The 13,774-nt window shown below is 39.4% G+C and overlaps 1 protein-coding gene across 5 annotated transcripts in view; it reads right to left on the reverse strand.

Annotated features, from left to right (window-relative positions):
* Nucleotides 1-303: 303 nt before the first annotated feature.
* TBC1D8 (TBC1 domain family member 8) overlaps nt 304-13,774 on the reverse strand; it is a 117,537-nt gene continuing 104,066 nt past the window's right edge. For all 5 annotated transcript variants that reach the window (XM_077482643.1, XM_077482646.1, XM_077482645.1 and 2 more), the window contains 6 exons: nt 10,730-10,798; nt 6,732-6,972; nt 6,474-6,539; nt 5,066-5,155; nt 4,462-4,562; nt 304-1,626 (listed from right to left, as the gene is read on the reverse strand). In XM_077482643.1, coding sequence (XP_077338769.1) covers nt 1,183-1,626; nt 4,462-4,562; nt 5,066-5,155; nt 6,474-6,539; nt 6,732-6,972; nt 10,730-10,798 — 1,011 coding nt within the window. In that variant the 3' untranslated portion in view covers nt 304-1,182. The remainder of the gene's footprint in view (nt 1,627-4,461; nt 4,563-5,065; nt 5,156-6,473; nt 6,540-6,731; nt 6,973-10,729; nt 10,799-13,774) is intronic.

A 13,774-nucleotide genomic window follows, 5' to 3' on the forward strand; every position in this document is an offset into this window, starting at 1 on the left:
AAGGAGCTTACATGCTTTGCATGCATACACAAATTTTTTTTCTTCAATCAAGACTCTTCTTGATGTTGCTGTTAGAGTTTTGTCTATTTGATTGCAGCTATTCAGCTCGATTGTCCTCAGCTTGGCTTTTGGAGTTATGCGTTTGGCTGGGCTGGATGTTGTGGGAATAGCCTGGGTTTGCTTGTGGGGTGGTTTCCAGACCCTATTCTGGTAAAAGTTAGCTGCAGAGTGCTTTCCAGGGTGAATCTCCTTCATTCAATGTCAATATACATAGCTTTAATCAAATAATTATTTTTGGCAAAGCATAATAAAAACTTGTTTATTGAAAAGTGCAGATTCTCACAGACCAACACAAAAAGCACAAGGTAAGTCAACTTGACATTTTTAACATGAATTCCAATGCAAATCAAACAGAATAAAAGTTTCAATTTCCAGCATTGAAACATTATTATTAGTGCAAACACAAAACTCACATACAAAACAAAGAACATTGGACATAACCCCCAGCTATACCCCTGAATGTTTGGCATGCCAGATACTCCTTGAAACGGGACAGCTTGTTGCCTGGAAGTAGCAGGGGCCGCAGAGAACCTACAGTAGGCTTCATACAGAGAGATGCATCAGGAGAAAGTACTGGTAGTACAAGATTGAAAAACCGTCCAGTGCGCTTTGGTAACCCAACAATACAGAATGCCATATTGCCATATCTGTGTTATGTGCCTATTTTCAATATAAAATACAGTGTTCCAGAGTATTGGAGTGTATGCTTACTGCATATAAAGCAAATACAATAAACCTTTAAAAAACGACACTCATCACCATATAGGCTGACATATATATGGCTTATATGACTGAGGAGTTAAAGGAATCTTCTACAATCCAGTAACAATTTTCATCCTACTTCAAGCCAGATCCAATTATCTCTGTTCCTTTTCATGTGGACAGACCTTCATCTTGACATATCAAAGGCGTCGGGATACTGCGAGAAATGGAATCTGAAATTGACTGTTGCTTTTGCAGACAACTCCTTTAGGCAGCAATTATATCAGATATTGCTGAACCATATTGGTGAGAAGGACAAACACACTACATAAATAATTGCTGAAAGAGAGAGCACAAAAGTTTCCATCATGCTAGCTGCTCAGAGCCTTATAAATACAGGAGACAGGCATAGCCCTTTGTTCAGCATAACATGGATGGCTGCTGGCATGTCCCATTCATTTTGAGGCTGTACGGATTGCTCTTTGCACTTTCTAACTTTGGTTTCAGTTCCAACGGCTTCTCAAAAAAAATCACCAGTGATTGCTCTGTCAGAAGAGATGCCAGTATGTGTTCAAAGGACACCACCCAATCTGCTTCACTTAGTGACAGGGATGGAGTAGGATGTGATGGAGTGCTAGCAGTCTCAGAGAAAACACAGTCTTGATCTGAGGAGCAGGCACCATTCTCTGAATCAAAAACTTCATCGGAGGCACTTCCTGAACTGATACTAATGCTGCGCTGCCCAACCTCTCCAATCTGAAGTAACAGGGTTGTCACTGTGGCAATGGCTTGGTACAGATCATTCTCCTCTGGGTCTTCGTGAAACAGGCTATATAAGGTTTTGCAGAATTGTATAAATTCTCTCTGGAAAAAAGGTACAATATGATTTAATGTAATAATTGACCAAAAAAAAAGAAAAAAAAAAAAAAACACTCATACATTAAGACAATCTGTTACAAAGAAAAATGGTTGGAGGTTTCTAATCTCTCATTTACCTGATACATATCAATTTAAGTCATACAACTTAAACCTATTCAGTCTCATTGCATATAAATTCACTGCTAGCCCTGGTAGCTCTAAGAATTTCTTTGTAACAAATTCCCAACAACTTTATGACTTGATCGCACAAGAGCAGTCCTGGACACAGAGAGGTTCAATCAGGCTCTGTGTGCAGCTCTCTGTATGTGAATCTTTTATATCCAATTCCGCTCCAGAGCAATTTTTTTTTTGATGCATACATGTAATAATTAACATTTTTGGCAATAAAATTACTTGAACCTCCAGAACATTATATATTTTCTGAAAGCAAAGGCCCTTTAGAAAAAAAAAGTTGACCGTTGCAAATTTTTATGTCAAATGATATATGCGCAACTGTTTGATCAACGCAAATTTTCAGCAAAAAATATAATAAAATGAATTTTAGTGCAAAAACACACCATATAATTACCCATTGTTGGTTAAAATAGAAAAGATGAGATTGCAGCGAGTAAATAGATTCCAAACATTCCATGTCTTAGAATTTAGTGGTGATATCACCAAAAATCACTATCGGTGACCCTTTAAAAGCATTTATAGATCAGCAGTTTAGAGTCAACTAGGAGCCCTAGTGCTATAATTATTGTTCTCACTCTGATGTTTGTGGCAACATGCGACAAGTGTGGTGAGGCTCTGTGAAAGTGATAAGCTGCTCTGGAGCTGCTGCATCACTTTCACTTTGAAGCCGGCTAAACAAAACCCCCACAAGCTAGATGGCTGCTACTGTAGCCATCGGATTGTGATTAAAGGTTCACTCTTTGGAGGTACGTAGTATGGCCAAAGAGCTAAACTGGATATGCCTACATTATGAAGCTGCAACTTTGTCCTTCCAACACTTACAGCCTCCTCTGTCCGCCCCAGGGTGAGACACCCAGAGTAGGGTGTCTTCAATGCCGTTCGATGCCCACATGGGCTCTCAGTGGCAAGTCTCGTTAATTTGTTTGTACCACTCCATGTTTAAATCATTTATTGACAGCTCTGCTACTTTGTTATTTGTGTATTTGTTTGATCCTGTAATTATGAGATTATTTTTCTTTAGATGTATAATATTCTGGCCCCTCCCTTATCACGAAACATGTAGAGGACAACGTTTGCCATTACATCATTGTGTCTCCATTTATCAGATGGGTGTTATACCTATCACTTGTTTAATTTATTTAATTACATTCAACAATTCTATTCATCGCTTTGTTGTTTTTGTATTTTATACTTGCTGCCTTTAATAAATGTGTACATTTTTACTTATATTTGCCTAACTTATTGGGTACCGAGATAGTCCTCAACCATCACAGGCGTTATAGGGCATTCATATTTTGGAGTAGCCTCTACAAACTCATTTCCCTTTCTATTACTACATTATGATGATGGCATCTATCCCATACCTTAGTTATATTCATAGTGAGGCAACACTAATTCGAAGCTGCAACTTTAATGATAGGTTCTGAGCAGGCTCCAGGGTTACTTAATAGTTCAGAAGATGTTGTTGAACCACTTGAGAATTTTGAACATAGAAGACGTCCTAAAAAAACTTTAAAGGATAAGTTCACCTTTTGTAACATGTTAAAACCTGTATTTAAGGTGTAACATGTTACTTTGGAGCAGCCGACCTCGCCTCCCCCCACCCACCTGTGACAGAGGGTGGTGGTTCTTTTCACTGCACTCGTTGTCACTTTTTAAAAACAGCAGGGCTATGTGAGGCTCTGCCCACACAGCCATATCATTCATTCATTGAGTTCTGTGAATAAACTACAAGTCCTATCTCCCACCACGGCAGATGGCTTGTAGTTCTCAATGAATTGCGAGGGTGCTGGTGAGCATCCTTGTAGTTTGATTCTTCCTGCATTTTAGTACCTGTCTGCCCTTACAGGAGGTATGGGCAGACAGCTGTACTGAGTGCCTGCAAGAGCCTGACATTGCACCCACGATCTACTGATGTGCAATGCTTTATAGGTTGCAGTGTAAAAAAATAATAAAACACATTTTTTTTACCTTCAAAATGAATGTGCATTTATTTATTTATTTATTTTCTACAAAAAAGTGTACTTCGACTTTAAAGTTTCTAGGATGTGCTGCCTTTGTTTATCTCCTTTCCACCTTGCAACTATTGCCAGCAATTACCAGCTGATGAAATGGCAACCAGGAATTGCTTTGTATAATATAACAGGTGTAAATGTCAAAATAGAGTTGCTCCTGTGCAAAATGACAGATAGTCCACAAATGTCACTGGGTAAACACATTGATATAAGAAGATATGGGAGTTTTCCTTCCTGCTATATGGATGTATATGCATATTTTATTATGTCCTATTATGGGGTAATCCGTTGCAAAAATACCTCTGTGAGAAACCTCAGATAGAGGCTACCCAGATTTGACCCCCAGACAACATAATAATGTAAGTTCGAGGATAGTAGAGCTGATGCCCCTGTATCATTGCCCCAGAGTTTTTTTTGTGCTGCTGTCGCAAAAAAAACATTTATCCCTTTATCCCTTTCTTTATTTATAAAAAGTACAAAGACAAACAAAAACCTGTCAGCTATAACTCTATAATTCCCTATGAGATACGTTGCTTTTGTTCATTTGTTCATCTATGAATGAAGGGTGAAAGTTAATCTCTCTACCAAGGACACAGACATTAAAAAAACAAAACAACAAAGGTTCTGTTACCTGGGTCATTTTGGGTATTTCCTTTTCTGTGTTCTTTTCCTTCTCTCTGGCCAAGTCTTTAAGCATCTGCTTTAGTTGCTTCTGGTAGTCTTTTTCCTCTCCTGCAAAAAGAATATTCTATATAATTCCATGCAAAATCTACCAAATGTAAACCTAATCAGTATTATGATGCAATTTGTGGATTCTATTCAGAAGGAACATTGTATTATAACATGGGTGTATAGTTCATGCTGACTGATGCATAAACTATACTCAAAAGAAGGGTCTTGTATACAATGGATACAGGTGTATAAAACCATTTCTAACTAAAGATGAACGGCTAGGCAGCAATATGTCCACCTGCACTGGCCACACAGCATAACTCCAATGTGATCTCAGAAAAACAACAGCCCTTTCTGTTTGAGGGACCCCTCTAGTTCAAATGGTGGTCATATATTGGGCATATATAAGGCAATCTTTGGCAAATTAAACCAATAATTCAAATATTAAACTAGTCTATGCCTTTTTTTTTGCTATAAAAAGCTGGTTGAAACTGATCTTTGCTGCCACATGCTGCATCTCCCCCTGAATATGTGAATACACTGTAAAATGTGAAGAAACATACCATTTGCTTTTGTAAGCTTCAGTGGTCTTGTAGTAGACAGAAGTGGTCCTTTTAGTGGTGACTGGCAGTCATGATCATTCTCTGTAAGAGCTAATTAAAAATATTTCATGTTTTATCACAAAGCAAATCACAAATTACATTTTTTGAAGGAAAAATATACAAGTCTACATTACAGAAACAGGCTAAAACTGTTGATGAGCAAACATGTATATGTAGTTATACTCAGCCAAAGTAGATAAACTGTCCAAACACTATAGGGGGGGAATACAATGATGCTGCTGCACCACTTTCCTGCCGTTCACTACTCTTCTTAATGTATTACGCCAAATTCACACAGCATTTACAACACTTTTGGTTCCGACAGTGACTCATGCACCAAATTCAGGTAGTTTTAAAATGCACCACGTTTACATTGTGTCACATTGAATGCACCAAATGTAAAAGTTGTGCAAATTAAGACCAACTCTCCTTTGGCATACAGAGAGAAAAACTGACAAAGCATGAGCCAAATTCAAGAACAAGTTCGAGACAGGTATAAGAATCTGGCACATTCTTCACCACTTTTAGAATATATGAAAGACATTTTTGCAAAATCTGCCTGCACCAGTCTTTATGGATTCCAGGGTATGTGTTCCTGTGTAGTACACAATTCCCAAATACAATCCTTATGTTAAAAAAGGTTACCACGTTGCTCTAAATCGAAACATCAATTACTGTATACACAGTTACGATAGAAAGGTCCACTAAAAGATCAAAGAAAATAAGTTTTTGTAATCTGCAGAAGGAGAAATGTGCAGTGAAACATAGCAAACAAACCTCAGTCATCTTTCATGAGACTAAAACACCATTTCTGACTTCCTTTTGCTGAACAATAGTTTAATTAAAGGTCTCTTTGGAGGTTAAAGCTACTCCCCAGGCTGCACCCCACACACAACCCATCTCCTTCCAGCCAATTGCTGGCATAAAAAACATACCTAAATGCAACTAAATACCCCAATTCATAGTCAAGTGATATTCTACCCATGAATATGTTCTATGCCCAGAAGGTAGGCCCTTTGCGTGACCACAATACTACCTGCATGATGTGAACATTTCCTACTGGCTGTCCGACAGCAGGGTCTTCTAAACAACAACCCCTAAACAACAACAGCACCCTCCAATAGGACCTGTACTCTGCATACAAGAACAAGGGTTACAAATGAGCACCAGCTGAAAACATGCATGGTCAGTGGTATGCGAGGAAAGGAATGGGAAATTTATTTATTAAATAGTTTTAGTTACTTTTAGCAGCTAATCAGGTGTTATCCATGTTGCCTATGGCTCTACGCTAACCATATTTAATCAAATTTTCAAAATCAGGTGCAGATTGCATATGTATGATCCCAATATCTGAAAAAAAATAACTTACCTGGTGGTATATGAAGTCGGTACAACAGTTTGATCTTTTCATTCATCTCACCATTGTATATGATATCTGAAGAATAAAACAACATTTTTGCTGCATTTCTTATTGTTTTGAAGTACACAATCGCAAAACGTATAGGACTTACAAAATTCCAGGTTTATTACACAACAAATTGCGCAACACATACACACAGACCACTATAGAGTAACCTGGTAGACCTAGGGAACTATTGGTATTCTTAAATATTTTTATTTTATTCACCTAAACACCATGCAAACGACTTGAACTCAATGAGCTGGTCCTGGTTTTCATCAAGCAGACGGAACATCCTTGTAGCTAGAACCTCTATTTGTGGACCCCATGCCCAGGGTGAACATAGTCTGAACAGCGTCACAAACTGCCGACTGTCAATTTTGTACTGTTCTGCATAGGGTCTGCTGGGGTCATGGCGTGCCAGCGACAAAGACATCTCTTCCCAATAACAGCAGATGAAATGTTCCCGCTGAAAAAAAAAAACACAATACAAAACATAATGAATTCCAATTCATGTGTTACGTGGAAAGACTTCCACCTTATAAATGTTTTAGATAGCTGCTGTCACAAGATTGCAAAAAGCAAGTTTAAGATTAAACAATAAACCTCTAGCAGGAACCGCACTATCCGCCCAACCAAATCTATCAAATTAATCCAAAACTGAAAAACATAATATTATAAACACTCTACCACTCCAAAACGTAATGAATTTTTTTAAAGAAATCCACAATTCATATGAAAGCCCACACTTCCAATGCTCAGTATAATGTGCTGGTATGCACCCCACATGTACACATGTGCTGGATAATGATTCTTTATATCTGTGTGTGGTGTTCACTCCCAAGTGATTCCCCACCACCCCCAGACTTCTCCCACACTCACCAGAGAGACAGGACCAACTTGCATGAACAAGCGAGTCAACGGTGCTTGTATCTCCCATGGTTGGATGGTCTATTGGGTCCAATGTCCTATGTTGTCCCTAGGATGACTCCAATGTGCCCAGAGAGCAGTCTGAGGTATACAAGTAAGCTCAGACAGAAAACAGGGGAAAGCCTTCCATGGTGACATAATAGTTTATGCTTGATAAAATGCAAAGAAAATGCACCTACAGTAACAGTAATATAGATCAAGTACCAGGGGTGATAAAGTATAGAAATGGGACAGCAAGGTCCAAAATTCACCCCTGCACCACTAAAAACAAGCATTTAGGGTGCATGTCCCTCATCAGATAGATCATAGCCTGTATAGCGTTGCCGAGGGGCAGCGGGCCCAGAAAAGGCATATGCCATCACATGGTACATGGCTCCATCTGTGCGGGGTGCTAAGAGAGTCTAGTCAAATAATGATGTGTACCTTGAGTTTATTTAATAACATTTAATGATTTTTGGAGTGGTAGAGTTTTTATATTTGTATGTGTTCCATAGTTTTGAATTAAATTATTGATTTGGTTGGCGGATATTGCTATTTCTGCTAGAGGTTTATTGTGTAACAATTCAGAACATGATCACTCACTTAAATGAAATATTGTTCTTTACAAAGCAAAAAGAAATTGCATAAAACACCAATATTCCACATTAAACGTGAAATCCACACAACAATCTTGAGAACCAGAGAAGGACGACATCTTGAAAGCTGAGGACAGGGCATTAAAATGGAACACCAAGCAAATACATAAATACACATTTGAAATGTATACAGGTTTGTCAGCCAAAGAATTTGTAATTCTTTTCCGTTTCACTGTAATCGTGTACACACCCTTGGCACAATGCACAACCAAGAACGCTCTGCTACAACCTGGCTCACCTTCTGTTCCCCGGACAGAGGTGATGAGAATGATGAGGATTTATGTCTAGTGAGCATGCTGTAGGCAGAGGTGTGATAAGTAGCTGCATTGCTAACTCAGGAAATACATTTGTCTGCTTCCAGTATATGCAGTGTGGCAGAGGCTTCACAAACCAATCCTTTTGAAGATAAATCAGTAAACATATCTGTATTAAAAATGTGCTTCTGTCTGTTTGAATGGAGTTCTGCTTTGATGTTACCAACATCAGAGCCTTCTCTCCACTCATCTAAAAATTGGTTCCATCACCTGTATTTCTCTCTGATGTTTGTGTCAGGTTATTAGGTGCCGATGCAAGATCTCTGATTTCAATAGGAGCAGAGAACTGAGGGAAGACTGAAAATACATATTATAGCACTATAGAGAGACAGAACAGCTGGGGTGTATTACCACACCAGAATCATCTACTCCCTAACCTGAGTGTTCTTCATTACCCTAAAGCCTGTGTTAGTTGGAATGGACTCATGCTGATGGGCAAATGCAACCTTCTTTCGGGTATTACCAACAGGGGTTGTGTTGATAAATATGTATATTCCATGGTTGTTATGGACATAAAAGTGTGGTTTCAGATTTAATTCATTTTGGATAGAGTAAGGAAGGGAGATCGCCCCTTTCAGGTTTTTTTTTTTGTCATTTTGGGGAGATTTCCTTTTACTTCCTGTCCCATAACCATATGTCAGGCCACCTGAGGCCAAGTGACAGATGCACACCGTTGGGGTCAGGAGTGCACTGCAAAGTAGTTGACCCTATGGCTGGCTACTGCGGATGGGAGTCTGGGTGGTAAAGGAAGGCAGGGCCACTGGAACACCAACATGGATCCCACTGGGGTTAGAGCGTAAGATTCCCTAGGGCGCGGAGTCTAAGACCCAGCAGATGTTCACCAGAGCCTCTAGTGGTGAGGATTCACAACATACGTAGCCTCTGACGTGCTTGTTCCTTTAATTGCTTCAGAGACTTCCTTCTTATTGCAGCTATCCGAGAGGTGTATTCCCCTCTAAGCCATGATTTAAAAGCATCCCAAATCATCAGGGGGCCAGTAGACTCCTCATTCTGCAATCAAACATTACACAGGGCTTCTGACAGGGAATCCAGAATCCCTGGGTCCATGATCCAATACCTGGATAGTTGAATTGCAACCGATAACTGAGCATGATCCAAAATATCTCTGGAGAAAATCTCAGCAAAAGGCACCCGCTGCAAAAGAGCAGGGGGTGTAAAATCACTTTAATATGTTATGAACATTTGCATCAACTATACTGTAAAAGAGAACTGAATCCAAATTTTCTTTGTTTATGTATGTCTGGCATAATAATCATTCTCCAAACATTTTGTTTGAAATTGAATCAGGTTGCACAGATACCAGCTTATAATGTTAAAGTAGAAATAAACCGCCACATGAATTGCCTCCCCCGCCCCTCTTTTGCGCCACCATCATAAAAGCTCCTGCAGGTGTGCATATGTACAGCTGTTGTCTTCCAGGTACTTAGGACCTGACAGAGACTGGCAGCATATATTGTGCACATGCAGAAGAATTGCCAGCTTCTGTCAGACTGCCATTACACTCCTGGTGGCGTTTGTGCACACGTGCACAAATTCCCTGCACATGTGGCTTCGTACCCTTGGATAGCTGTGATGTAGCAATCCCAGGCCTGGCCCATGTAAAAGAAGAAGAAATACAATAAAAATTGGTGTAATAGGGAGGGAGGGGGGAGGGATAAAATAAAAGAAGTTGCTGCAGGGAGTCTAGCTCCACATTAAATCACACTAAGCATTTGTGAGATGAAACACATGACATTATGTGCCTAATCTGGTGTATGCTCCCCACTACATTACACTCATCTGTTGGTTAGAAAACAAAAAAGAATAAAACCTCACAGATCTTTGAGGAAGCATATTTTTGTTGATCATGTAATGACGGCATGCATTCCAATTCATGCATGTGCAGTATTATTATTATACACAATTTATATAGTGCCAACTGTTTACGCATCGCTTTACAATGTATAGGGGGGATAACACAATACTGCAAGCTGAGGCACAAACATGAGGTGGGCCAACACAAGGAACAGGGAAGAAGCACAGTGGGGGTGAGGACACAATAGATGGTGTGAAAAATACAATGTACAAATAGCACTTGTTTAGCTACATATTTTTACCTAGTGTGGCCAGTTTTTAAAGAGGAAAATGTGAGGGGGTCCACTTTCAATTTCTTACACGTTACAAATTTATGGTGTACATACATATAAAAAGAATAAAATGTGATATTATTCATGCATGTCTGTGCTGAAACTATCCATACTACACATTGAACCTGCATAATAGTACATAAAACACTGAGTACTCATTTGCGAACCATCTAACAGGATTACGTTTCCTGCTGTCTCACCTTAAACAAGTCATACAGATCTTCTAAATCTTCATGAGGAAATGAAACATCTGGTGCAACAACTCTAAGCTAAACAGTAAAAAAAAAAGCTAGGGTGAGATCAACATTCATAAGTAATCAAAGATTATTGAATTAGCAAATTACATGATTTTAATAGTTAGAGATATAGGCAACTACTTGGGCCATTTGCCTTTTCAATAAAAACAGTGCAAATAGCAATAACGAAATGCAAACTGTAGTAACTCTCTGTAGGCAACACATTAATCAAAGCCAGGACAATAAAAGAAGAATTACTGCACATGTACAAGGGACAGCTATAATTTTAATCAGCCATGTCTAGAGACACTCTATGGTCTAGGCATGTATGGTAACCCGCAAAAGGGCCTGTGGCAGGTCATTTGTAGTGCCTGGGGTCCTTTGTAGTCCATGGTACTAGGATTAATAAGGCTGGGTTCACATCTGTGCAATGCACCACCGTATGTGCATTGTTGTTACCATGCATAGCGGTAGGGCAGTCCATTCATCCAAAAAAGTTAAAAAAGAAAGAAAAAAAAAAAAAAACTTAATGGAGAGGGACCATGCACGAATAATTGTGTTTTCATTTATATCAAGACATTTGCACTTGTAACCAAGTGTATTTATGGCTATACAAATTGACTCAGGAACAGGGTAATAAAATTATACATGCATGGTCCTTCTGCAATATTTTTGTTATTTTTATCACCTTCATATGTAGGAACATATGTGGGATGGGAATATACTGTTGATTTGGTGTGGAAATATACGCATACTAGACCCTAGGGAATAGAAGGACCACTATTTCCTAAGCACTAAATTATTATTATTTTTTTCTTAAGTAGTAAAGGTCCCCGACTTTAAGGCATGGTGATTTTAAGGGTGGACCCGCAAGCGTGTGTGCGCGCGCGCATGTGTGTGCGTATATATATATATATATATATATATATATATATATATATATATATATACACACACACACACACACATATACATACATACATACATACACACACACACACACATTTATTATACACACACACACCTCAGATGGGTTTGGTCGAGGATTGGAGCACACCTGAGATCATCCCTTATCGCCACCTCTGAGGTGAAGAGAAGGTAAATAATTTACACAACTGACCAGTCAGGTGCTTTCATCACACCTTTATAAAATGGCCATTTCTCCTTGTGCAGTGATGAAAAATGGAAAACAGCATCTTTGCTCCTTATCACAGCTGCATAAACTGCTGCACAGTAGAGAGAAGCCACGATGGTCAATATCATGGCTTATCTTGGTTTGATAAAAAGAGGTACTTCTGAATGCATGGTGTTAACACCTCTGGGCCATAGGCTTTTCTGGGCTGCTGAATGAGAATCAGTTAAATATTTTATTTTTTTAACATACAATTCCCTTTTACAGCCTTCTCCTGCATTGTAGGAGTCACTTCAAAGCAGAGAAAAGCTATATAACAATATTTAAATGTTTTCTTATTTTACTATATCATTTATACTATTAGGGATTTCATTGAGAAATGCCAATACATGGAGAGAAACAAAACATTTCAATAGAACTGCTTGCACTCTGGTCACATAGGCAAGGCAAAAGCCCTATATCGGTAAAGTAAGGTTTAGCTGTCATAGTAATAATCCACTGCTTACTTAAATATGATCTACATGAAAGAGTTAATAGAACAAATCTGAGCAATGAGCTAATCACAAATAACAATGCCTACAGCAAGCAGCACAAGTGTTATATATGCCAACGGCATTTTGAAATCAAGTGCTGTACTCTAACAAAAAAGTTGAACTCTTTGGCTTCAATCACCAAAGGCATGCTTGGGGGAAGAAGAAAGAAAAGAATGTGATCACTAATGCTTTGGAGTGGTATGGCAGGGGCCACGGCAACCCACACTACTCTGAAATCAACTGTGCACTAAAAGATTAAAGGGATTCTATGATTTTGGAAATATAAAAAGCTGAAATAGCCAACATGGTTTTTAAAAACCACATTGTTACCTTTAGCAAAGCTGTCCTTTAATAAATCCCCTCACCCTCTGAGTGCTAGTGAGGATAGATTGTTGGATTAGGGAGGATATGGTGTTGGGCTTTATTAAGAATAACTTTATTTAGGCAAAGTAGTTCCTTAAAAACCAACTGCAATGGCAGCTTAAATTTTTCCATAATTACAGGTTTTCAATAAAGCTTTGGTTTAGCAAGACTGTAAGTTGGCTACAAGAAAATCTTGGTCTGCAATGTCCACCAAAATGGGTCTGACAATTTCCTGACAGGATGTGCAAACCACCATACCACAAAGCACTTTAATGTACCATATACACGCACCGGCCACTTTATATGGTACACCTTCCTAGTACCGGGTTGGACCCCCTTTTGTCTTCAGAACTGCCTTAACTGTTCGTGACATAGATTCAACAAGATGTTGGAAACATTCCTCAGAGATTTTGGTCCATATTGACATGATAGCATCACGCAGTTGCTGCAGATTTGTCATCTGTACATCTATAATGCCAATCTTCCATCCCAGCACATTCCAATTGTGCTCTATTGAAGTGTTTCTCAACCTTTTACGGTGAAGTACCCCTGCAGGTCTAAAAAATAAATCCCTAAGTACTCCTGTCTCGAGAAAGACACTGATGAGGCTGCACCAATAGGTGGCATTGATGGGGGGGCAATCATGAGGCAGCACTGATAGGGGGGCCTGATAGACAGCACTGATAGGTGGCACTCATGAGGCTGCATTGATAGGTGGGCATGCTGGGATGTGTAGTTCCTGAGCAGACACAGGGAGATGGGAAAGTGACGGGCAGCACTCACTTTTTTTGCCTGCAGTGTGCTGGCTATGTGCAGGATTGCAGAGTGGAGAGGAGATCAGGGAGTCACAGCAGGCATCATCTGGATGGGTTCTTTATACATGGCAGGAGATCCGAGCAGCACTGGAGAGGGGGAGGAGTCGGGTGATGAGATGACCCAGGGCAGCCTACTGACCTACTCACCAACACCAACCTACTCACC

Source organism: Lithobates pipiens, unplaced genomic scaffold, assembly GCF_037356315.1.
Source record: "Lithobates pipiens isolate NorthernLeopardFrog02 unplaced genomic scaffold, aLitPip1_a1.2 Scaffold_16, whole genome shotgun sequence".
In the NCBI taxonomy this organism is placed as follows: domain Eukaryota; kingdom Metazoa; phylum Chordata; class Amphibia; order Anura; family Ranidae; genus Lithobates; species Lithobates pipiens.